Raw genomic sequence first — 26,522 nt, forward strand, 5'->3', positions numbered from 1 at the left:
TCCAGCGTGGTGACCTTTTCGTTCAGCGTGGCGAGGCGCGATCGGGCTGACATATCTGCGTGCCGACAGCAGAAATCGAGAGATACGTCACGTCAAAGCCTCTTGCTCTACTGATCAACAAATTGCAGCTGCCTACTCACCGAAATTGTTGAGAAACTCAGCCATCTTCTTGATGCTGAATGTGATGACTTCCACGAACTCTCGATCCTCCCAATCCTGCTGGAAATGCCTCTTGCTGGACGACATAATTATTGATATTTCGACCCTATGCGATCGTCCACGACTACAGGGAGCTACTAACTGCCAAAATGCTGGATGATCTTGAACAATTAATTGTCTTCCAAAATAATTCCAACTCGAAAGAACTCTCGTTGAAATGAAAATGATCCAGCTTCAGCAAGCAACACATTTACACAAACACAAAACTGTACGTGCGTCATACGCACGCATGCCGTACCCGTCCGCGTAGTCCGCGTACACCACCTGGTACACAAGCATGCATTTTTCAATGAAGAATCGCAAGACCCATCGATAGAGTAGAAGTGTTGCCTGGGCGACAAAGTAACGCTGAACCCGCGGGCCGCGACCCAACACGCGCGTGTAGTACGAGTTCGATGGACACTTTTTTGAAAGGCGACAGCGTTTGACACTCAAAATAGTGCTAGGCCCTAGGCTACGAAAATAGAGAGATCACAAGTCGGCGCATCTCAGTGTTCATGTCCAGGCGGCGAAATGAAACAGTGTACCAATGGCCAAAGCACAATGTACACAGCACTTGAGTTTTGAGTTCTTGTTGATAAACCATTGATTCACAGCTGAAACAGTCGTAGCCACTTGTGTATATGCCACCCGGTTCAGTATTAGTCCAGTGCTGTATTTGCTCAGGACTCGAGCGGTGAAGGAAGACAGTTCGAAACACCAAGCTTAGCTGCTAGCTGTCGTCGAGAGTTGAAAGAAAACAGGATGTCCTCGTCGGACCCAGGTTGGTCTAGAAATCATGATTACAATACACTGTATAATAATATTGGGATACTTCCGACTGCACTATCATGCACAATCATGTAATTAACTATTAATATTACATTATTATGTGTCATGTACATACGGACATGTATACAGTGAAACCTGGTTTAATAGGAAGAACACTGATAAGACAAATGTTTGCTTTAAAAGAAGAACTAGTATTCGTAACTCCATTGGAGAAATCACTGTGTATTCACTGGGTAAAACATACGGATAAGAAGAACTCCCGTTATTGCGAACAAATATCATCGGTCCCTTGGTGTTTACATGTATCCTAAAGAGGTTTGAAATTGACTGTATATTGATCTGCATAGTCTGAACAGTGTCCGCTCTAAGATTTTTAAACCAACCGGGTACGCAAGAGTCAAGCTCCGGGTACACACTACTTGGTACAATTCTTGCAACCGGGTCAGAGCCGGGTGCGTTCATGTGCGGCTACTGTACATCAGGGAGTCGTAATTATCTTACGGCTCCCTGATTGAGTCCGAACTGGGTCACAAGTGACCCGGTGTTCTTTTTCCAAACGGGTCCAAGTTCCCCCAAAATCCGGGTCACTCACCCGGCTCTAGCCTAGGAGCAGACACTGGGTCACGAGATCCATTCACCCTATTCACACGGGGTGATGTGAATAGCGCGAATATATTCATGAATCGATTCGCGGGCATAATCAAACGCACTCAATGGTTAGAGCATCGCTGGCCTCGAGCGAACGTCTCTGGGTTGAGTCCTGGTGGTGACAGTCAACTAATAATGAGTGCCTTTCTCGACCAGTATGATTCATGACTTTCCTTATTCTTATCATGGGCCCAGGTACAAGAATTTGGTGGAACGTAATTGATTTTTGATTCGCAGTGAAGAGACCGTTATTGGAATGTTGGCGTTTTTTGTTTTTTTTTTGAACTTTGTTTTACTTCGCAAAATCCAAACGGGAATTTCTTCCCAATGACAAGGTAGCGAAGATCTTAAGAGGGAAGAAAAAAGAAAGAGAGAGAGAGAGAGAGAGAGAGAGAGAGAGAGAGAGAGAGAGAGGGAGAGAGAAAAAAAGGAAAGAAAAAAATGTGTATGCACTGGAAATGATAGTCAGCTGGAAATCGGATCCATTGTCAAACATTGCATTTGCTACTGTTGCATGTAGTCAACGAGCAATTGCGTAGGGTACTGCTGCAGCGTGAGGTCGAAATATCAACTCCAGCGTGATGAGTTCCGTCCATCTATTCAATGATCCATACATTTTTTCTGTGTGTGTGTGTGTGTGTGTGTGTGTGTGTGTGTGTGTGTGTGTCTTTTTCTGTCTCTCTCTCTGTCCCCCCCCCCCCCCCGTTTCCTTCTCTTTCTCTCCGTTCTCCCTGTCCGTGTGTGTGCATGTGTTGTACACGTATGATTCCCTATCCTATGAATTGCCGGTCGTTCACAGAGAGCAGTGATGAACTAGAGTCTAGTAGTATTGCTGACAGTGACTCTGGTTCGCACAAGGAGGACGTTCGAGCCACGCCAAACAGCGACGACAATGAATCAAATCGCAGCAGCAGCAGCGACACCGATGATGACGTCAGCGGTAGCGATGACCGTGACAACGCCAGTAGCCATGACGACAGCCGTGGGGGTAGTAGTAGTAGTAGTAGCAGTGGTCACACATCCCGACGTGTTGCCGGGAAGGCTAGACTCCGGAAAGGAGGTACTGACAGGAATTTTGCCGGTGATCTTACAGAGGTGAGAATGTAGCAAGCCCGAGATTCGCCCAAACAGCTCTACTCACACATGCATTCTACAATCCTGCTCAAGGAAATCCAGTTGCGTCACTCACGTTTGCGCCTTGCACCATTTTCTCAACGCAAAAAAAAATCAGTTGCCAGCGGTAACGGGGGGGGCGTGCGAACGTTACTAATCTTTCCCTGTGCACTGCAGTGCACATTGCACGCACTCGTAGAAAGTGCGACAATGTCATGTCGATTGTGGCTCGCTTGATCGGATTGCATTGAACAGCAATGCAGTACCAGAAGTAGTGACCAGTGAACTCTGTAGATATCATATTTTCCAGAGAATACTGTAAGGGGCCATCCGTATCGATCTTTATCGATCTTTTTCACGAAGAGAAAAGTCTCGTTCATGGGTGGGTGCGTTGAGAAGTAGTCGAATGACATCATACATGCATTATATGCATGGAGCGCTGGGCGGTTCACATCCAGTTCTTGGCGTCTAAGCTGCAGGTGCGATTTTTGAGTTTTCGTAATGTGTTCTAAAGCTGCGGCAAATGTCCTTGAAAACACGGTACACATACTTTCGCGTGCTCTTCTCTACCTACTGTGGCTGTGGCGTTCTAGGATTCAGAAGATGGCAGCAGTGATGCAGATAGCGATGTCCCGTCCGTGGCAAGTCGCCTGGCCCGCACATCTGCGGACATTCGAGCGCCCCCTCGCGTACCCGAGTTGCAGCTACACCCATGGCAGCGGGTGACGTCCCGATCAGAGTGTAAGTTGCATTGCACACACTAAAGAGGTTGAAGTGCACGTTATTTTTGACGTGACGCGCAATTTCACGTCAAATTTCGACGTGATCTGCAGATCACTGGCGTTGTTTTCCAACGCACGGGCTGAAAAACATGAGCTGAACTTTCACGTCATGTCAAAAATAACGTGCAGCTTTACCTCTCCATTCTCTAGTTAGTATTGCCGCTGTGTGTACGCCGCCCGAGCATTGATGAACAGCCTCCATAGATCTTCATTTTACTTCACCATACGTACTGCTGTTGCTGCCTTCTTATTGTGGATCGTGAATGATGCCGCAGCCTCTATGCTATGATGAAAAATTGCATATGACCAAGTATGGACAGTATGGGAAATAGTATTGTCAAAGGCAATAATGGATTGAGATATTTTAATTTGCAGCGGAGATACCACGTGAATTGAGGATGGTGTGTGCAGGGTCTTCATGTAAATGCAATACAGTCAAATCTGCCGTTAGCGACCTCTGTTGTAGGCGACCATCTACCGTTAGCGACCGATTTTCCGTGCACCGACGGTTTCACATACAAACTGATCTGTCCAGAGCGACCATCTGCTGTGCGCGACCAGCGACCGCGATTTCATGCACGGTGGCTGCATTCAAATCTGCTGTAAGCGACCGCGACCCTGGTTCAGTAAGGTGCGAAACTGTACTTGCCAGTGCGCTGTCAACTGCAAAGTGTGAAAATGCGCTGTCTTGCAAGTGCGATCGACTGGCGCCTGGCCTGTACTGAGACTGCGCTGTCTTGCAAGTGCGATCGACTGGCGCCTGGCCTGTACTGAGACTGCGCTGTAGCTCTCAAGTCCAGGCAGTGTCGATCTACTGCCGTGTCGCATACGCGTACTATACGGGTATGGTCGTCGTTGAATATCCAATAAAATGATATTAAGAATCACATTATTCTCGTCGATTTGAGTACATGGAAGCATATATGCATACCCGGTATGCCGGATTTACCATACATCTGCAGTAAGAGACCATCTGCCGTAAGCGACCGCTTTTTCTTGCACCAAGGGGCGGTCGCTTACGACAGATTTGACTGTAATATTAATATCATAAAAGTACCATTTGAGTTGTGTATTTTACGTGTGTTTTGGTGATACATGATGTGGGGGAGAGGGTAATGATGGACTGGGAATATGTGAATGATGTCCTGGTGGTGAATCAGCTGAACCACGTATGGGCTCTATGTATAGAGCGTGAGTCGCTAGTGCAGCGCTGTGTGGCGCGATTTTGCCAAAGCATCTCAGCTGACGATGTAGTCACATGACCACTATAGAGGTTTCATGGGTACAGAAAGTGAGTAGTGGGGAACAGGTCACATGACCTATAGATCGTAGAGTGAGACGTAGACATCACAGCCTTCGCAGGACATTGCACTAGGGCTGTGTTTACATGAGAATTTTCAACCCGGGTTGAAAGTCTGTACGATAGACAAAATAGGTGAGCGTTTACATGAAGGCAGTTGACCCGGGTCAAATAATGATATGCCGCCAAAAGTCCACTTCCAGAGTCCTGTATGGTCACGTGAATACTTTCGCGCGAAATTTGCCTGTGCACTGCTATTCAAACCTGGCGCAAGATACGCATAGAAGTACGTTAGTAGGATATTCTCACCCCGGGTTGATTTCAACCCTCCCCAGGCTTGGGGGTAGGGTTGAAATCAACCCGGGGCGAAATTTCAACCTGGGTCAAGCGCAATGCGTCATGTAAACGCGCCATTCATTTTGTGTACATGGCGGGTTGAAATCTGACCCGTGTCGAACTCAACCCGGGTTGAAACGCCTCATGTAAGCACAGCCTATGTAGTACTGGTATCCAGGTCACATGACCTATAGATCATCATAGACCATAGACATCACATCACATAACAGTGTATTATGTAATACGTGCTGAACAGGTCACATGACCTATGATCACAGACATCACAGACAACTGTACAATCATGCAGTACATGTATGTAATACGTGGTAAGCAGGTCACATGACCTTTTGTAGTGCCATGAACAAGCTCTATGCACGTTGGATTGTGGTGTATCTTGTGACACCCTCAGCTGACCTGCGTCCCCTGGAGGAAAAGTTTGATGAGGCGCGGCGACTTGCTAAGATGGCCTTGGACAGCGGTCAGGTGAGGCCGTGCGACAGCTAACCAATGTCTCGGTGTTTGTTTGTATGTGTGCATTCATGTACTTGTCGTGTGTGTGTGTGTGTGCGCGCGCGTGCGTGTGTGTGTGTGTGTGTGTGTCTGTGTGTGTGTGTCTGTGTGTGTGTGTCTGTGTGTGTGCCCGTGTGTCTACAAGCTGTTGAATGGTATATTCCCAGCACAAGTTGCTATGTCTAACATAGCTGGTCGCTATCATCGCTTCGGGATGGGCAGGCCTGAGTCTGAGTGTGTGTGTGTGCACGTGTGTGTGTGTGTGTGTGTGTGTGCGTGTGCGTGTGTGTGTGTGTGTCTGTGCATATCACCTGGTAATACAGGCTAACACCCACGCACACTACCTGACCAGGGCTGTGTCTCTATCATCTCTTCTGCACGGTCACACCAGTTTGATCACAATCGACTTACGCAGACAGCTAGCTGAGGCCTATATGGATGTGTTGGGTGAGTGCTCAGTCTACGGAGAATTCCGTTTGATTTCCCGTATTGTAGATAGGTTGGTGGAGTATACAGACAAGAGAGATCAGCCTCGAACTGATGCCGATTACTAGCCATGGTTGCATGTGTGTGTCTGTCTGTGTGTGTGTGTGTGTGTGTGTGTGTGTGTGTGTGTGTGTGTGTGTGTGCATGTGCGTGCGTGCGTGTGTGCGCTCGTGCATGTGTGTATCTGCATGTGTATGTTGATTGCAGAGTACGTTCCCCAAGCCGCACAGCACGCCAAGGAAGTGCTGAAAGCGCTACGCAGCGGCGGCACCAACAGCAGCAGGGACGTGGAAAGCGAGGCGCCCAACCTACCCGGCCTGGCTACTAGCAACGGTGGCGGTGAACACGGCAACAACACAGACGCCGATGAGGATCATCATCATCATCATCATCAGCGGGGTCATGCATTCAGAGCGGATCATGTCGTCGTCATACCCAGTGGCGTTCAGCCCCAGCTGACCGGCTCTGCGTCGGTACTGCACAATGGCGTTGCTATGGCGAGCGGCGGAGAGGCCTCTAGAGGCATGGCTGGCGGTGTTTCCGTTGACTACATCGAGTTCAGATGTTTGCTGTGCCTGGGAAAGGCCGAGCAGAAGCAGAATAGGTGAGGTGGTGTCGCCACCGTTCTTTGCCACTCACGATCATTACATGCACACTAAGGGTGCGTTCTTATATTCTCTAGCTTCTAGAAGAAGAAGAAGAAAAGAGAAGTCAAAGAAACTGGGATAACTCAAGAACGAGTCTCGAAGAATTCGGACATATTTTGCACATGTCGAGCAATATGAAGCGCCAAAGGGGCCGCGATCTTGAGTTATGAATGTAGTATGCATATGTGCGTATTAGAAAAGGGAAATGCGTACACTCATGATCAACATGTGGCTTTTAGCCGTAGTTCGCATGCGCTGATCCCAAACCGCGGGAATCTCCAAGTTTCAACCACCTCTGAAGCTTGGAGAGCTTGGAGAGCTTTGGAGAGCCTCCTAAAAGTCGGAGAGAATATAAGAACAGCTCTCGAACTCTTCGGAGAGTCTCCAACTTTTCCGAGAGGATTTAAGAACGCACCCTTAGCATGGGCATGTTGCCAAGTCATCTGGGGGATTCCCCTGGGGATATACCCAGGGGAAACACCCAGGGGAAGCACCCATGATGACTTGATAACATGCCCACGCTGGTTCCCCTGGGTATTTCCCCTGGCTTGGGTATATCCCCTGGCTTGGGTATATCCCCTGGGTATCTCCCCTGGCTTGGGTATATCCCCTTAGCATGTCACCTGGGTATTTGCCCTGGATGTTTGCCCTGGGTATTTCCCCCGGGTATTTTCCCTGTTGGAGAGAGTGCTCATATAATCTATTTCTTACGTCAAAGTATTAGCTGCTATCCAGCAGACCTTACTGTGTGCACGCCTCTGTCTGTCCGTTCGCACAGCCGTTTGTCTGTCTGTCTGTCTGTCCGTCCACCTGTCTGTCTGTCTGTCTGTCCGTCCATCTGTCTGTCTGTATGTCTGTCTGAGACAACAGTAGCAGATAGCCCAACCACACAATAGGAGCAAGACTTAATAACTGTTTAAAAAACGTTTTGACCATATCGGTCTTCTTCACATTGATGTTGATAACAGGTATCGGACTGTCTGACTGTCTGTCTGTCTGTCTGTCTGTCTATCTGTCTGTCTGTCCGTCTGTCTATTCTTTCGTCCGCGTCTTTTTATTTTCCGAGCACAGGAGTAGAGTATCAGTGAGAACTTTAGAGGAGGCCGATCGGCGCCACCGACGCATTGTCCAGACGACGGGGCGATGCGACGTCGCGGATATCGTTGCCTTGGCGACTGCGAGGTCACGGTGAGCCTGAAGTAGTCAGGTTGTGTTCCTACTCTACTTACCCAGACGCGTAGCACTGCCGTTGGATGTGGTCCGGGGGGAGGGGGGGGGGGGGGGGGGTGGGGGTCTCCCCGGGACATTTTGGAAATGAGGGTGCAAAATCTCGCATTCATGAATGGATTCAACATCGATTCGCGGGCATAATCGAACACACTCACTGTGCATCCCGGGTGCCCCCCCCCCCCCCCCCCCCACCCAACCCCCCAACCCAGAGTAAATTATTCTTGAGATTGCTGACTGTACCACCCTGAAATACTTTCCGACACCCCTGTGCACTACACATGTGGCTCTGTTGAAATTCTCCAGGGCCCTTGGGTCACTGCGGAGGACGTCTGAAGCGGCCAATGTCATCCGGAAGGTACTTGAGAAGATTCTGTTAGGTTTAAGGAAACTTTGGGCGGATGCATGTGTGTGTGTCTGTGTGTGCGTGCTTGCATGCGTATGTGCATACATACTTTCATGCTTGCAGATGTGCATGTGTGTATGTGTATGTGGGTAGGTGTGCGTGTGTGTGTCTGTGTGTGTCTGTGTGTGCGCGTGTGTATGTGTGTGTGTGTGTGTATACACGCGCAGCACAGCATCCATACAAGGTGACAGGTGTGTGTATGTGCACATCTTTCCGTTTGTCTGTCTGTCTGAATGTCTTCGAAGTCTGTCTTGAAAGTAAGTTAGGGTACAAGCTGTAGAACATCTCGGTTTGCTCATTCTAGGGGTGAAACAGTTGTACCGAATACTAGAGTACTCGCTCGGGTTTTTCAAAAATAATCGTACTCGGAATAAATCAGAGTACTCGTTCACACATGGTACATGCATTTACCACAGAAATCTGCAGTTTCAGAGCAGCCGTCGACAGATATTGATGTGCAGACTGTGGTGAACATTTGTTTATGAGTAGAGAGAGCCCAATTGACCCACCAACCAATATACCCGAGAAAAATGACTACTACTCCGCCTACTCGGTTCAATCAGGGTTGTATCATGTGCTTTTAAAGCCCTTGATGTGTAATTCTTAGGAGATGAAGAATACTCGAATATTCGATCGGAGAAAATCAGAGTACTCGAACTCGGATCTCAATGCCAACTTTCACCCCTAGCTCATTCTAAAAGTCTTCCTTATGCATCACATCACCAGAGCCACCAATGACCAACAAACCAAGCAGTTGCTCAGTAGTCATTGGCGAATGAGCGGGTTGCGTCCGTGTTAGAATGGGAGCTGCCAAACTGGTTTTTAAGTCAAACTGCAAAGTCAATACTTGTAGTTCATTCGTGTTGGCTTATGTTTTTCAACATCTCTAGAGATGTCACGAGTCGTACATCAGGGCTAGCATTCAAAGTTAGACTGGTTAAGTAAAGGACACATGTTGGCTATGCAGCCATTGCAGACTCTGTGGGTGATGATTTGTTGACTGATAAATGCACATGCACAGACGCACAAACGGATGTGAATGCACATGCACAGACGCACAAACGGATGTGAATGCACATGCACAGACGCACAAACGGATGTGAATGCACATGCACAGACGCACAAACGGATGTGAATGCACATGCACAGACGCACAAACGGATATGAATGCACATGCACAGACGCACAAACGGATGTGAATGCCGATGCACTCCGCATGGCATACAGTACTGTCGGCTCCCGAAGAACTGGGGGGGGGGGGGGGGGGGTGGTCAGCCTCCTAGCCTGAACCGTTCTTATTTTCATGTGTTACAGTCTATGCACAATTGAGACGCTGTGTATACATCGGTATGCTGTGCCTAGTGAAATTCTAGGCGGTTCGTTCTTCTGCGCTCTATTCTTCAGCGCCCGCCAGTACTGTAGTTATGGCAGTTTGAAAAATTGAAATGTCTGTTTGTGTTTCAGGCAATCAGTTACTGCTCGCAGTTGATGGAGAGTGAGGCTAGCGTAACCAAGGCAACGGAAAGTCCCATCAGCACCACTGCTACCGTCTCCTGTGCCGACCTGTACATGCAGCTGGGAACAATATCCTTTTTTTGCAATGGCTTCCCAGTGCCCATCTCTTAACAAGTTTAGTAGCAATGTGCATGTTGTATTGAGAGTGTAGCCGTGTGCTTAGACGAGAAGCCAGAAATACCTGTGCAGCAGTTTTCCGGTGAAGTAAAATAAAAACAAACAAAGCAAAACAATTAGGGCGTGTTTTACCTTGTTCCAGGGTGTGACAGAGCTTTCGGCCATTGAAGAAAATGTGGCAGGAGGGTCTAGTCGGCTAAAGAGCGCAGTGTAATGGTGGAGGTGGCTTACCTTGGTGCGACTTTTAAATAACAAAAATATGAACAGGTAGCATATTTCCCGCATAAATATATTATACGGGAGTCATGCATGTGTCAATGGTCGTCAATCAGAGTTGCCTGTTGGTGCGGCTTACACACAAGAATGTACTGCGCATGAAGTGATATTGTGGGGCCAGTGAGGTCTGGTGGTTTGAGTTCTTTTGTTGGTTCACTGTGAGATTGCGTCACGGTTGTGGAAACCTTGACTCTCCACCTGTTAGTGTACATATTGAATACTGGAGAGTCAAGGACAGATGCCATGGCGGCCATTCGTGAGGCGCGCACACTGCTCAAGACAACAACGTGAGTGTACCGTGCGAATGGTTGCTCGCCCAGGTGTGTGTGTGTGTGTGTGTGTGTGTTTGTGTGTGACAGTGTGTGTGTGTGTGTGTTTGTGTGTGACAGTGTGTGTGTGTGTATGTGTGTGTGTGTGTGTGTGTGTGTGTGTGTGTGTGTGTGTGTGTCTGAGTGTGCCAGTCTGAATAGTGGTGGTCAATTCGTCAGCCTTGCAAGCTGTTGAATGGTGCAATCCCAGCACAAGCTGCTATGGCTTCTGCTGTAGCATTGCTATCATCGCCTCCGGCGATGGGCGTCCAATGGTGTGGTGTGTACAGCTACAGTGGGGGGCAACTGAAATCCAACACCTGATGTTTCGTACTCGAGTGCAGCACCAGTTCTAGCCATCTCTTATTTCGTAGTGTTACAATCCCGTGCTGGGTCTTTGCAATGCGAGCGCACTGCTCCAGGGTTCGGTTTTCAGTTGTCAGCACTGTAGCTGCTCCCAGCCTGTTAGATGTCAGCAGCAGGGCTCGGAGTGACAGGCCGGACTGATCAAAATGGAACGTAACAATACAATCCAGTACAGTCAACTTTGCTAATAACGACTGCGGATATAACTACAGAATTTCCATGCCCAGAGCAAAGTCCCATGTAACTGTAATATCAGGTTCGGCATCATTTCCTCTGTGCTGCGCTGATGAGTCGACAAAGGACGAAACAGCTCTGTCTGCAGATTGAGTAGCTGTAATACATAATTATAATGAGACTTCGCGAATAGGGACACTTTTCTGATGCCCTGCCGAGTGTCGTTATACGCAAAGTTGACTCTGTACATGTATGTATGTGTGTCTGTGTGCCTATTCCAGGTTGCGCCAATCCGAACGTACGGCTGAGTGTGATCTGCGTATGGCACACATGCTCATGGAGTCACCACAACACCAAGGTGAGTTGCCAACTGTTTATATCTCGCTCACAAAAAGTCCAGGAACTGAGCTCTTATCTCGTCATGGCTCCGCAGGCATCTTCGTCGAGATCAGCACTGTCACCTACTAGCATGTGTGATATTTCCCCTCCATTGCAATGGAAACCGGTACTGTAAAATATGGAATTTTAGGTGTATGAAAATTTCGGTGTCAGGGACCTGCCAGGTTTCAGGTGTAATATAGAATTAGGTGACCAGCATTCCCTTCTCATACAGTGTGTACTCTAGTGCCTTTTAGGTGTAATCTAAATTTAGGTGCTGGTTTTCACTACCGAAATCACCGAAATTAGAATACACCGAAAATATCATGTTTTCCTGTATTCCTTTTCTCCATTGCCTGGAGTGTCTTCAATCTCCTTACCACCATCATCTAGTGCCGGGAAAGACAAACCAAAATTTATCCTGGAAAAATGTGGGCTCAAGTTATGCGACCGAGTCCACCAACTGAGCAAGATTTTGAACAGTCAGACGTGCACATTCTAGCACAAAACTGACAAAGAGTACTGATCGCATAACTTGTGCCCACATTTTTCCATGTTTCAATTTTTTCCTTGGCTCACCGCCTGAGTTCAAAATGAATCCAATTCGACTTGGCCACGGATTTGATCCTTCTCCAGCAGCTGAGAGGTGGCACCAGTCCTTTGCTGTGTGGGTCCCCAGGATACGAGCAGGCCGCCTCGACTCCTTGGGGGACCAACAGTTTACTGGGATCAGCACGAAAGGATCCCGGGATCGAACGCTCCTGATGCTAGAGGCGCAGCAGAAAGGCGGCCTATAGAAGAAAAAGCAGTCAGGGTCTGACGAAGAGTTCACGGAGAAATTTCCACTGATGACTGAGCAGGCTGACTTGAAACATGATGCTGGCGAAAAATCATCTGCTGCTGCTGCCGAACAAGTAGCCCCGGCAGACCGCTAGGCGACCTTGCTCCTCAGAGACAAGGCAACTTCCACTCTTGGGCAAGTGTAAGAGCGGCACAAGCGACGATGCCATAAACCCGAAGAGCAAGAGGCCGAACGCGCCAAAAGCCAGTGGCAGGGAGGTGGTGGGGGATTACTTCGAAGAAAAATCGAAGTTGTAGTCGGCCACTCTCTGCTAGGACTCCTGAATCGTGCCGTCTACCTTCAATGGGGTCATTCATGTGAAATATCAGCCCATCTGCCACACCGACGCATTGGTATCTCAGAGTGTGTACTCTTTTATGACCATTGTAGCACAAGTGTTGATGCTTGGACGGTCTGCAAATTGGCGGCACTGTTCCGTTTATAACTGGAGCCAATAACCTTCAGGTCAACTCTTGTGCGCCTTGCAATAGCAGTTGCGTGGCTCTCCAACCCAGCTTGAGTGAACAATGGTCTATGAACTGGATTGGTGAGCAAGTCGCTCCAAACCTTGTGTATCCGAATGAGCGTGACATTGAAATCACGCTCAACACTGGCTTAGATCTCCCAAACTCCTCGCGTATATCTCCAAGTCGACTTGGGTAACATGGCCGTCGGAGAACTACAAGCAAGCCCTCCGTTCCAGTCCAAGCTGTTCTGCAAGGAGCAGTCGTTTTGTCTGGCAGTCGAAGTCGCCTGTGCATGTCTTTCAGCTCAGCCTTCGTGAACCTGAACCTCCGCAAACATTTCTCGTCATCTAGTTCCTCGAGGCATAGCTGCACACGTCTTTCAGCTCAGCCTTCGTGAACCTAAACCTCCACAAGCATTTGTTACATTTCTCATCAGCCAATTCCTCGAGGCATAGCTGCACTGATCTTCCTCAAGCGCTAACATCAATAACAACAGGTCATCCTCTTCAAGATCTCCATACTCGTACTACAAAAAGCAGCTGCTCTACCAGGCTGTCTCTCTCCTCTTCCGTCAACATAACTATGCGTAATTGGACTGACGGCTAGCAGCAGTAGCTTCACGTAACCCGTTGTCACTCGACGTTGAGTATTTCATTCCGGCAGCTCAAAAAGTTCAAAATTCCCTGGGTGATGATGACCGTCACTTTCCCTTCCATGGCAACTGAGTCAACCGAGCTCACGAACCGGTGACGAAGAGAAAAGTCATGATATTCAACTTTCAAAGTAAACTTTCGTTCGAAAATTCGATGGTTGATTTTCGACAACTGAGAGTCAAACGCCGAACCAGTTTTCGGAACGCAAATCCTCTTTGCATACGCGACCGCGACTGAGTACAGTTCCGCGTAGGTAACTATTGCACCTCATGACGCAAACTAAAAACTAGACACGAAAGTGCAGAGCCAAAATAAGTAATAAATAAATCAAACATAAATAATTCAAACTACAGCCAGTCGTAGACCTAGGCGGGTGCGCACGAACCGGCATGGATCTTAGTTCCTAGCAGGTCAGTGCCTTCACTTACAGCTTTCATCAACACAAACTAGTCGGATGTACAGCACCAAAACCGGCACATTGCCACACCATAACATTTTAGAAAAGCTGCTTTTTACTATTGATAGTAGAGAGGTTAAGATGCACGTTATTTCCGACGTGACGCGCAATTTCACGTCAAATTTGGCGTAAAACTCCAAACTTCGACGTGAGCTGCAGGTAACTCACATTGTTTTTCGACGCACGAGCAAAATAGCGCGAGCTGAAACTTTCGCATTACATCAGAAATAACGTGCATCTTAACTTCTCCAATATGCCAAATAACGCGCAACTAGACTTGGGAGAGCATTGCAGAGTACTGTAATTTCACACATTTTCGGTGTACTTTTATTTTCGGTACTTTCGGTGCGTCTGTTTCATACCTAAAATTTCAATACACCGAACAAACACTAACACACATAATCCAATAGGGAACTGCTTCTCTGTACCGAAAATTTCTCTTCACCTAACCTAGCCTGTTGCCCGCATACCGAAAATATTGAGCACCGAAAATTTCTGAAATTAGAGTAGTTGCTTACAACGTTCAAAGTTGCACGGTTACCTGTGACTTGTGCTCCTGCAGAGCTCAGGGCCTGCCTGCCGTGTACATATCGTAGTAAAACTGCATGCAACTGGTGTGCAATGCCCTCCCAAATGTAGTTGCGCGTTATGTAGCATATCATCTATTGGCCAAGGAGGCAGACTTGATTGGCTTGTACTAGTAACTAATTGCACCTGGATTGTCACGTACCACAAGCCTCTTTCCCGGGCAAAATACACACAATGGATGGAAATGTAATGCAATTGCAAACCCAGAAAATAAGACTCCGCTTGAGAACCAAGGATTAACCCATTGAACGCTGATGACGTCTATAGACGTCATTGAAAATGCCCCCCATGCGCGGGATGACGTCTATAGACGTCATGGGATAATAGTGATTTCTGGCACTGTCTGGTGTGTAAAAGCACTGTTAGTCAGTTGGATCATGATCCTGCCTCTTGTACGATAGGTCGTTGGTTCGAATCCCGCTTGGAAACACTACGCGTCTTTTTTTCTTCTCTTTTCAACGATCTTTCAGCTGCAATTTCACGCATTTGGCGTATTTCACGCAATTTGAGCAAACTTGCGTCCCCTGTTGTGATGCGCTATTGTTTTTGGGGACTGTATCGATTCTGTCACCCTGTGGTTGATAGTCTTGGCAATCCTTTCCAAAATATTTGAGGACCCCAGTTGCCAGAACCCTGGAGTTTTAGAACTTGCTATTGGCCCTGTTTTTAGCATTTAATATGCAGAGTACCATAGGCAAGGCCCAGTAGCGCTGAATGGGTTAAAAGTGGAAAAATACGGACCAAAGGTTTACAGGTTATCCGTGTGTTTGTGTCCAACACTAACAAATATAAGCAAGATACCGGTGAGTCAGCACGTAACTTGTAACTTGTAAACCTTTGGTCCTTCTTTTTCCACAGAAAACAAAGATAGAAATATATGTAGCCCCAAAGCCAAAAGCAATCTGTGGTTAACAACACTGGCCTCTACACCGTCAGTGTGTAGTCTCTACAGGGGCGTCGGACACGGTACGGTCACTGCGGTATTGACCGTACCACTTTTTGCCCCAGGTACCCGTGAAATACGCTGATCTGGGATCTAAATTTCCAAAATTTTCGGCTCAGCCACCACTCCCCCACAAGTAAGTTGTACTTCAGATGGCTGACGGTAGCACATTAAAATACCTTCCGATGCCCCTGCACTGTTGTATGTGAGGAATACAACACTCCATAGCTACAGCAGCACCTATTAATCAGGGGTGTCGGAACCAGTGAGGCAGGTGCGGCCAACCGTACCAATAATTTCATCTTGGGATTTTTGAAGCAACGGAATATGAGCTATTTGGACCCGATTTCCCTAACAATTTTCCTGGGGAGGACCCCCTGGACCCTCCACCCATTCATGACCGCGCCAATGTCGAATACATTCCGACGCTTCTGTTAATGCAGATTAAAATACAAATATAAGAATTGAACTGAACTGTCATGTTCTCTTTTGAACTGTACTCACTGGCAGGCGGCTCACCGGAGGCGTACCTACGTCGAGCCCTTAAGGTGCTGCATCGCCTTCACGGCCGTCAGCACCCCAAGGCGTTGGAGATACAGGTTAGCATGTATTGAGTTGCTGTTTGGCATCCTCCGGTGTTCTAACCTCCAGCCCGGTCAGTCTGTGGGGAGTTGGGATGCTTGCCAGAGGGGCTAGGACTCTTTCCCAGCTGGGTAATGACACTTCCATACCATGGTACGATGGGTAGGACCCTCCAGGGAGGAACTACTCCAGGAGACGGTAAGGGCTCCTTTTTTCTGGAGGGGGGGGGGGGGGAGATAGGACTCGCCAAGGAAGGTTAGGACTGTCTAGGGGAGAAGAGACTCCCTAGGGGGAGGGGCCACTGCATTGCTGATATTCCTGCATGATCGATTTGACCCACCTTAGCCACACATAAGCAATGGTAAAGCAAGCACTAAGTCCTCTCTTTTCTCTTTTCTCCCACTCACTCACTCTCACTCACTCACTCTCACTCACTCTCACTCACTAACTCACTCTCCTCTCTCTCTCTCTCTCTCTCTCTCTCTCTCTCTCTCTCTCTCTCTCTCTCTCTCTCTCTCTCTCTCTCTCTCTCTCTCTCTCTCTCTCTCTCTCTCTCTCTCTCTCTCTCTCTCTCTCTCTCTCTCTCTCTCTCACACACACACACACACACACACACACACACACACACACACACACACACACACACACACACACACACACACACACACACGTCTCTGCATATCTAGGAGGACATTGCCCGTCTGATGGTGCAGAGCAGTCGGAATCAAGACGCAGTTGATCTCCTGAAAGAAGTTATTCATGACAAGGCAGCGGTTTTCGGTGACCCATCGGTTGAGGTGAGCCGAGACTTGCTGGAGCATTGCCTGACGGCACGAAAGAGGACGGTAGCCTTCGAGAATCTATGTCTCCATTTCACACAACGCTTATCAGCATCTTCCTTTCAAGCCTGCTTGAATAAGAACTGGCAAAGACCCTGCATGGGGATGAAGTAGAGTTCGAACTTTGTTGTTTCGTTTGCAACCCCTGAACATAATTCTTTAGAAATTGTTTCTAGTATTATTTTGATGACATCTGGTCGGTTATGTCTGTGTGTAGCTTGGCAAATCCTACCAACTACTCGGGACTTTGTGCCTGGCGTCAGGCAATCTCTCCGATGCTCACAGCCATCTCACTAAGGTAAGCTGGTCTCCTTCTATCGGTCAATGACTGGTGAATATACTGACCATGTGTCTTGCATGCATGTGTGCTGACTGGTCTCGGGCGGGCGGGTGGGCAGGGCACATGCAGGGGCGTCACACACGGCACAACCAGTACTGCCTTTCGTCCTGGATGGTTCGCCCAATTCATCCAAAAAGCAATAAGTATATTATTATGGCATGATTGGGAGGGCAGTATTGGATTTTTCAGGGCTCCCTTGGAGGGCTCTGAAAATCCATTATTGCCCGGCCACCATGCCGTAATGGCTTTACCACTTTCAGCCGAACATTACCTGAAAGAATCAAAACTAAATTAGAAAGTCGAGCTCGTGCACAGCAACACTTGAAAGGAAAGAAAAAGAAAAGCTGAGACCGCCACTTTCCACCACGCGTTCACATGTACACTGCACTGACGTCATGACGTACACATATACCCAGTCACCGCGTTCACGTCCCGTAGATTTCGCGCGTTCAGTCTCAGGCCAGGGTTGTCACGGACGACGGGCTTTGGATGCGGGCGTTGGACTGATTCATTGCCCGCTCATACAGATCAATGATTGGTCTGATCCTAGGAAACAGTCAAGTGACATGTGATAAAAGAGAGCTAAAACGTGGCATGTTGGCCGAAAGATACAAATTTTGTTTGCTGGGGGACACCCCCCCCCCCCCCCCCCCCCCGGTTGTACCACCACTCCCCACTGCCCTCTGACACCCCAGATGTGCATTTGTATTCGCGCGCGCGCGCGCGCGCGTGTGTGTGTGTGTGTGTGTGTGTGTGTGTGTGTGTGTATGTATACGTGCATGCGTATGTGTGTGCATGATTGCACGAGTACGGTTTTGTACCCCGTCTGTGTATTCGTACATGTGCATGTGCACGAACACGCATGGTCTTATTCTTGTCTGGATTATGTGTCCTCAGGCGAAGGAGCTACTCTCCTCCTTGTTGGGGTCCAGTAATCGGCAAATTGAACAGCTGAACAAGCTGATCTCAATGCTGGACAGGTATGCCACCACACTACACACAACTTTGATTGGTGTTCTTGGAGCCATTTGCTTTCGCGTAGTACTACATGTACACAACTTACTGATGAGTAAAGAGAGAGAGAGGGAGACAGTGGGTAGCAGCGTGGTCCCCCCCCCCCACACACACACACATGCACGCACAGGCGCGCACGCACACCTCAGACCTCAGACATGCCCGTCGCGGAAGCGATGATAGCGAACAGCTATGTTAGACATAGCAACTTGTGCTGGGATTACACCATTCAACAGCTTGCAAGGCTGATGAATTGACCGCCACTATTTTTAGCCTGGTATCCACCACACAGCTGTTTGAAGTGACTTTTTCTGGCCAGTGAATCCCTATTTTTCATTTTTCCATTTTTTTCTACACACACACACACACCACACCACATACTCCGTCATACACTGGCTGTTGGTAACCACCCAGGAGAATGAAAGAAAAGTCAGGAAGAGTCCGAGAAAGACAAGAAAGACGTGTGCGACCATAATCGTCGGGAATTGAACCCGCAACCTCTCGATTGGAAATCGACTGCACATACCACTGCACCATATCGGACACACACACACACACAAACACACACACACACACACACACACACAAACACACACACACACACACACACACACACACACACACACACATACACACACACATACACGCACACACACACACGCACACACACACATACACACACACACACACGCACGCACGCGTACGCACACACATACATACACTCAAACACACGCACGCACGCACACAATACAGTTATAATGTGAATGACTCAGAAAAGGTCTCTCTCGAAATAGAGAACAACCAATTTACTAGTCCTTTTGGTGTGTGGCGAGTGCGAAGAGGTAGTTCGTCACCTAAAGCAGACGACACATGCACTAGACTGTGAAGTTGTCATTGTTGATATTCTTCCTTCTCTCACCAGCTCCCAGACGCAGCAGGGAGGACGGAATCGGCAGCGCTTTGCCGTCTAGCCACACTCTGAGTACGGCGGCTGGTGCAATCAGATATCCAAGACATGCTGGCCTGATGGCAACTCATGGTAAATACGAGAAAAGCTGATCAGTGATCAACCTGTCATCATGATATCAATGTATTACATTCATGAGTCATGACATCATCACAGCAAAGTGGTGATGCCATGATGACATCATCCAGGCATCAAAGTATTGCTTTGGAAGAATTTCTGTAATGTGGCCATGATGTTGGAGCATCATGATCTCGTAACAGATCAGCATCTCAGCCTGCGCAATGAGTGGGACAACCGTTATGTATCCCGTTCAGTGATCCCAGGTCTGTTGGTGTGTGTGACACACTGCTACAGGACACCAGTCACAACTCACAGACCGGCAATACTTGATATGCAATGGTTAATATGCAATGGTTAAGTTAAATCAACAGCCATATACATGTAGGTACTCTGTGATGACATGTACCGGTGTGTTCCATTGATTTACCTGTGCTATGATCACACAGCAATGAAGCAAACAAATCTCTTGCCGCCGTTACTCGGAGTTTCGTGTGAAACACTCATCAGACAGCATAAGCTTCATTGCTGTGTGATCATTGTACTACTGGCTCTGTCCACTGGTCATAGAGCACTATACGCGGCCTGAGGACCTTACACAACTGATTTACCTGTGCATATAGACCTATGGGTCTACCGGTATGCCATAGAGAAGTTGATGTTGTCTGAGGATTGCCTTAGCTTTGCTATGTGCATGAAACGCAGCGTTACAGCAATGACGTAGCCGATTGTCTCTGTTCTCTTCTGCCTTTGTGGAGAAGTTGATGTTATAATTATGATTAGTTGTCTGATGATTGCCTTAGCATTTAGCTACGTGCATGAAACGCAGCGTTACAACGTATGTTTCTATAATTGGTGAAACCATTCTTTTTGACCTTTGTGGTTACGCTCCGCCCCTGTGGTGTTGAGCACTGTTGAAACCTGGGTATACCCACTTATGTAATTATGATTAGTGATATGTACGTGTTCCGTGGCCTATTCATTGTTGGTGCTGAAAGAAGGCACAACAGGGTATGGCAATGTGAGGGATCTGTCCCCCGGATAGCACTCCGCTATGAACAGAGTGGATCCAATTTGACCCAGAAGTCGTTGTTTGTTGACTTCTGGCGTCATCGCTTTCAAGCCCTGTTTTTGGGAATGCATATCAAGTTGCTTATTGTCTGCACGAACCAGAGATATTACTGGTGCCTATGGAATAGTTCAGGTGCCCATGTGTCCCGCATTGGTCCAGGAACAGTCCAGGTTATAGCATGTGTTCAGGAGCAGTACAGGTTCCATGTGTGTAGCATGGGTCCAGGAATGATGCAGTTGCCTATATGTGCGCATGGGTCCAGGAACAGTCCAGGTGCATATGTGTGCAGGATGGGTCCAGGTGCATATGTGTGCAGGATGGGTCCAGGACGTACTGTAAATGTATGCTTTTCAGGCGCGTGCGCAGGTGCCCTTCAAGGGGGGGGGGTTCCGGGGGCCTCCCCCGGGAAAATTTTCAAAAAATGAAGCAAAATCCTGCATTTTGAGCGAAAAAAAGGGGGTTTCGGGCACCCAGGAACCCATACGGCGCACGTGCCTGCTCTTACCCCCCCCCCTCTCTCTACCTCGCCATCAGCACCCCTGTTCTTGGGCGAGCTCAGTTTTGGACTGCCACATTTCGTGGTCAACTGGCAAGTCTGGCCGAGCCAAGATTCACAGCATTGAGCCGTTGTCTGTTCTTGTCACGTCATATCGCTATCTATCCCATTCGTTACGTCATGCCGTGCCAACCGCATACCGGCTGCTCTGTTTCTACGGTGTTCGATGCTCACTGTGGACCTAACTGTGTAGGCATGCATGCAAGGCAGACATGCACACGGTCAAAGCCCTGCATGCAGCCCTGTACAATGAACCTTTAGTACTGTAAGCCAAGAAAAATATATTCGGCGTCTGATAAATTTTATTTTCGGCTATTTTCGGCCTGGTCATGTTTGGGCGAAAATTTGTTGCAGCCGAAGTTTAGTTTTTCGAGGTTCAGTGTGACGTGTATACAGGCGGCAGCAGTACAGCCCGAAAACGTGATGCGGCCGAAATCGGTTTTAGCCCTGGGAGGCTGAAATTTGAATGGGGCGGAAATTTGTAGACTTACAGTATAACGTTCCTCCCAATACAGTAAAACCTGTGACTAACGACCACCCGTTGAAGCCAGAGAAAGCCGGCGGTCTTTAGTGGCAGGTGGTCCTTAGTTAGAGGTTTGCACCGCACAACCATAATAATGAATGTGAGACTGTGCCGTGCCTGGCAAAGTGGTCTGTAGTACCAGGCTGGTCGCTAGTCACGGTGGTCTTTAGTTACAGGTTTTACTGTGGTAGTAATGCCCGGAGAATTCTACAACTAGACCCAAGCAGGAACTGTCTACTCAAAGTCGCATGACTGGCATAGTTATACTTCGAAGTATCCATAGTACATGTACATTTGTGAGATTTTGAGTAGCCAGGAGAGTGTGAATAAAAGCTATGCAGCAAATACACACTAAAGCCATGCAGCTCATCAGCATCATAAATACGAGAACGTTGTCATTATAACGCCATAAGAGGCATGACTGTATGCAAAGAGGTGTGCTTGTACAACATATTCAAAAAAAAAGCTTACTGATAGCATTGTGCTATAACGGCCAATGGTGCACGGTGAAACAAATACCAACAGTACCGTCTGTGAGCGTGTAGGCAAAGTGAGAAGAGAGGGTCAGTAGTGTGTCAAGCTTATAGAGTATTTCCAAGTAAGACTTGCTGTTCAGTATAGTGGAGAGATTCTTGGGGGGGGGGCATGCTGTACAAAGATTATATCAATCACTTACAAAGTGAAATACACACACACACGCGCACGCACACACACACAGATACACACGTGGCCAACAAAGGCATCGATCATTCACCTTTGCATAGAACAAACTTGCACGCAAGCACAGAACACACAAGCTTCCTGATATGCTGGCTATCAAACGTAACCGAATAGGGCGAGGGCATTCAATAAGCCCATTGCGCAATGGCGTAATTTGTACCGCAAACACCCCACTCAGCCACCTGGGTATGGTCGTGTGGGGTGTTCAGCAGTGCATTCCCATTGATCAAAGCGTACTCGCGTGCATTACTCATGCAACCCATATTTGGCAATGCGCAATGGGCCTATTCAATCTGGATTCGCAGTGCACGCGTTTAGTCCAGCAAGTTTGGCGTGGAGTTTGGGTCGACGTGGTCCTTGGTCTGCTCCCAGTCGAAACCGGTTGGCGTGGCGCCGATGTCATTCTCCAACAGGTCGGGATTAGACCGCGACTCGGCCAGGTGCGTGAACATGTCGTCCAAGTCGTCGTCGATATTACTGCTCACCGCCGCCGGTACCGGTGCTTCTGTCGTCACGGTGGCCTTGGCCATCTTGGTCGTCACCGCCGCAACGCTGACGTCGTCCTGCTGGCTGAGCCGCTTCTCCTGCTTGGCGCGCAGCTCATTGATGCGGCGCTGGGCGCGAGGGGAGTCTGCGCCCGGCGCCGTGTCGTGAGCACGCGCCTGCTTCTGCTTTGCCTGCCAGGCGAGGAAGGCGATGTTGAACGCCTTGCTCACCGTGACTATCATCGCCTGCGCCTTGGCGCGATCAGCCGCGCGCATCACGTGTATGCGCATCTCGTCCGTGTCCGCGTCCTTGGCGATGAAGCAGAACGTGCGCTCCAGCTTGTTGTGCGTGCCGCAGTAGCTTATGGAGTACAGTGGTACGTCATCGACTAGCTGCTTCGTGGCCTGGTCCTTCAGGCGCAGGCTCTTGTCCGTTACCAGCACGCTGAACTTGCGGAACGGCGGCCGGCAGCGCTGCGCTACGCGCTCGATGGCCGGCACGCTCATCTCCGCGCCCTTGGCGCCGGCGGCGAACGGCAGCTTGTCGACGCCCTGGTACTCGACGTGGAACGTCAGGCCGCGATTGAACGGGTCGTCGTCCTCCGCCTGGGTCATCGAGTAGGTGTTGTTTTTGCGACCCACTAGCGGGCTGTTGCGCACCGCATCGCCGACCAGTTGAAGCAAACCCGACATGATGAATACAGCAAATCACCTAAAAGTAAAAGAACCCTCCACGATCCCAGGACCAAACTCCAGATTTTTCAGATGAAATGGGCGTTGGATCTTCCAAGCTTTCTGACTCCACGCTCAGAATACAGAACGAGAGCTGATGGCCTGCCTCTTTCTAGTAACTCCAGTCGGTTCGCTCCGTTCGGCGCTGCTCTAGCCGGGTATGGGAAGCCCTGTTCAAATCAAATTTCGTTCATATCCAGCCTTGCCGTAGTTCCGTTGCCTTTGCCTTTGGTTGCCATTCGCGTCGGGCGATAACGGTAGTTTCGGATCAGCGCTGGGGCGGGCCCGGAGTACCCTAGCTGGCGACTACACATTCTAGCATCCAGTTGTCGCGATTGCTACAGCCGCTGTCAGCATGGCCATCGCTGCTGTCAAACTGTGCGAAGGCTCACGACGCACACCTTTCAAACTCGAGCGCCCTTCTAAGAGTCGTCGCTGCTCACGAGGAGGGCAGTCGTTCTTTTCTGACAAGACTCCACGGCGCGTTGCCGCAGGGCGAGTAAAATGTAGCTTAGACAAGTTAGAGCAGCAGACCGCATGTCACATAGTCATGTAGAGCGCAGCGTGGCTCTATAATCGGATGATATCGGTACGCGGTAGTCATACTCATCTGAGTAGTGGAGGGTCGGGCGTGAGATTCGCGGCCCGCGGCTTTGGCCTGTCCAACTCACGCTCGGACTGGGGTTCACGTCACAGGATCAGGACGGAAGAAACGCATGCAAAAACCGTGAAAACATGTGTACAAATCATGTATCTACCTGATCAGCTGAAGCGCTTCAAGCCTTCATGTTCTAGCCTCGGCATGGATACTCTCTCGATGGTGGACTGAGCTGACGTATCGGACCGGTACATACATGTACATGTATGTGACATATCGGCATGTAGATCTACACTGTCCAGCAGGGAGTAGTAAAATACATATATTATTTTACTACTCCCTGCTGTACAGACTCAGTAATCAGGTAAATGATATAATCCGAAACTGGTAAACCAGTATTAGATAAACCTTGTTGTAGTTCACGCAATTGTTAGATTGACAGCATAATACCCCGTATGGTTCAAATGGTCCGCAGGGACCGGGGCTCTGCCAACCGCGGAAAGTTGTAGTAAGGTCACTGTTTTCGAACACAGTGTCTTCCACCTAGCTTGTTTCATGCTGTCAATCTAACAATTGCATGCACATACATGATTGTACATACATGTATGTACATGTGTCTGTCATGTACAGTGTAGAGACTCAGTCATGTACTAGTAGTACCTGTTCTGTATTCTTTTTCCAGCCCGGCTCTACGTTCCCACCCAGTTGTCAGTAATGTCCGTGAATAGACTCATACCGTCCCACACTGTCACAGAGTTTACAAGTAGGGAACGTTGTCCTGGTGCCTAGTAATAACAGTATGGAGGTGGTGCCATTGCCGGGAGAGTGATTGACGTCCTTGTTTCGTCCTTCTTGGAAGGCTTTCATGATAACATACTGGTATTAAACTCATTTGATGCTGCTAAGACTGAACAGTTATCGGTATCAGCATGAGCCTCGAAGTATGACAGCTTGTGGCGACAATAAACATCTTATCTACAATCACGTACATGATTGACAGATTGTACAAGTACAGTGCTGCTCGATGAAATGGCTGTAGGTCCGTGGGAAAACAGAGAGACGTACATCAGGGAGTCGTAAAATACCGGTATTTTACGACTCCCTGATGTACATGTACATGTACATGTAGACATGGGCAACTCCTAGATCCTAGGAGAAATCCTGTCAAAGCGGCAGCGCTAGTGACGTACTTCGAAGTACGAGCATTGCTCTTTTACCGGAACGCTATTGCATGATAAGATAATGGAATCCAATACACCACACCACCACATTGCGCTCTCTTGGCCGATCCAAACTCTGCACTCACATCACCACCACCACAGCGAGGACAATTCCGGTATATAGATTGATATTGACAATGACCCTCCAGACAGCTGTTTCGCTCCCCCTGAGCTCACCAGTTGAGGCATATGATGTTGAATGAAAGAATAATAAGAATAGAGTCAATAGACTGATCTTTATAGGGCTAAATTGTGGATTACGGAGGATACAGGTATTCAATTCACGCCTAGCGCCTGGAGCTCAAGGCAACATCAGGGAAATTCAGACTTTATTTGGAGGATTCTCCAAAAATGCAAATGGATACTTATGAAGGGAGTTTCCTTGAATAGTCATGGGGATTGTAACAGTCCAACTAACTTCAGTAGTCATTCTTGGAATAAGCAATGATCCTTGCCATAATGCATTCTTATATACATGAACAAGCAATGATGGACATAACACCTAACAGCAGCAGCGTGATAATAGCAGGTGATAGGTGTATCCTATTCCTAGTGTTAGTAGTAACAGTGAATCTGTTACACCGTTCCCCCCTCTCAACTGTCAGAACAGTACCAATTCGAAGGAACAGTTATGGTAACTAATGATCATGCATGGATATGTGGAATGCATGCTAGCCGAAAACAACACTGATGAACTCAAGATCCAGTGCATGTCCTCTGCAAATAACGCCTGGCTGGCAGGGAAGCACTATCCTAATCATGCAGAATGCTACATTTCTATTGCAACACGTAGAAACTAGCAATACAACTGTGGCTGCCAATTAAATAGCAATTTTATGAAAAACGGTCCAGGTAGGTTTTCAGCGGAATAATAGCGTTTCCTGCTTCATCCATCAAGTATTCCTCCGGCTCCCAGGTGGCATCTCGGTAGCCCTTCCATTTCACTAGGTACTGCGTGCGCCGTCCTCTCTTCTTGTGCGACAACACCTTTTCGACAATGTGCCGCGTATGGCCATCCGCATCGGTTAGGGGTGGAGGTGCCGGCTGAGTACGGCCCGGTATCTCATTGCCATGGTACAGCTTGAGGGCAGCAATATTGAACACTGGATGGGCCCGAATGATTCTTGGAAGAGCTAATCTGTACGCATTCGGGGCCACTTTCTTCTGCACCTTGAACGGCCCATACCACTTGAGCCTTAATTTGTGTGAAGGCCTGTCTCGTTCCTCGGGCGTCAGCAGGAAGTCCCTGAAGACCAACACCTCATCCCCCTCCTTCAGGGCGTCCTCCA

The 26,522-nt window shown here is 48.5% G+C and overlaps 2 protein-coding genes across 2 annotated transcripts; one reads left to right on the forward strand and one right to left on the reverse strand.

Moving 5' to 3' along the window:
• The first annotated feature begins 660 nt into the window (after positions 1–660).
• On the forward strand, positions 661–20,309 carry LOC135827857 (uncharacterized). Its single transcript, XM_065340288.1, has 16 exons — positions 661–982; positions 2,438–2,733; positions 3,345–3,492; positions 5,579–5,652; positions 6,003–6,126; positions 6,373–6,769; positions 7,884–8,000; positions 8,346–8,397; positions 9,910–10,029; positions 10,564–10,640; positions 11,483–11,559; positions 16,039–16,127; positions 16,797–16,907; positions 17,167–17,247; positions 18,187–18,269; positions 19,226–20,309. Exons 1-16 carry the CDS (start codon positions 964–966, stop codon positions 19,272–19,274), a joined length of 1,914 nt encoding a protein of 637 aa, XP_065196360.1. The 5' UTR covers positions 661–963; the 3' UTR covers positions 19,275–20,309.
• Positions 20,310–21,716: 1,407 nt separating this feature from the next.
• LOC135827862 (low density lipoprotein receptor adapter protein 1-like) lies at positions 21,717–23,683 on the reverse strand. Its single transcript, XM_065340294.1, has one exon. It carries the CDS (start codon positions 23,374–23,376, stop codon positions 22,513–22,515), a length of 864 nt encoding a protein of 287 aa, XP_065196366.1. The 5' UTR covers positions 23,377–23,683; the 3' UTR covers positions 21,717–22,512.
• Positions 23,684–26,522: the final 2,839 nt, after the last annotated feature.

This window comes from Sycon ciliatum, chromosome 12 (genome assembly GCF_964019385.1).
Source record: "Sycon ciliatum chromosome 12, ocSycCili1.1, whole genome shotgun sequence".
Lineage (NCBI taxonomy): Eukaryota > Metazoa > Porifera > Calcarea > Leucosolenida > Sycettidae > Sycon > Sycon ciliatum.

Excerpts from the sequence above, each read along its gene's own strand:
- LOC135827857 (XM_065340288.1), top strand. Across the intron at positions 8,001-8,345 it reads TTGGCGACTGCGAGGTCACG|GGCCCTTGGGTCACTGCGGA; the intron begins GTGAGCCTGAAG and ends GAAATTCTCCAG. Across the intron at positions 11,560-16,038 it reads GGAGTCACCACAACACCAAG|GCGGCTCACCGGAGGCGTAC; the intron begins GTGAGTTGCCAA and ends ACTCACTGGCAG.
- LOC135827862 (XM_065340294.1), bottom strand. The coding sequence starts at position 23,376 with ATGTCGGGTTTGCTTCAACTGGTCGGCGATGCGGTGCGCAACAGCCCG.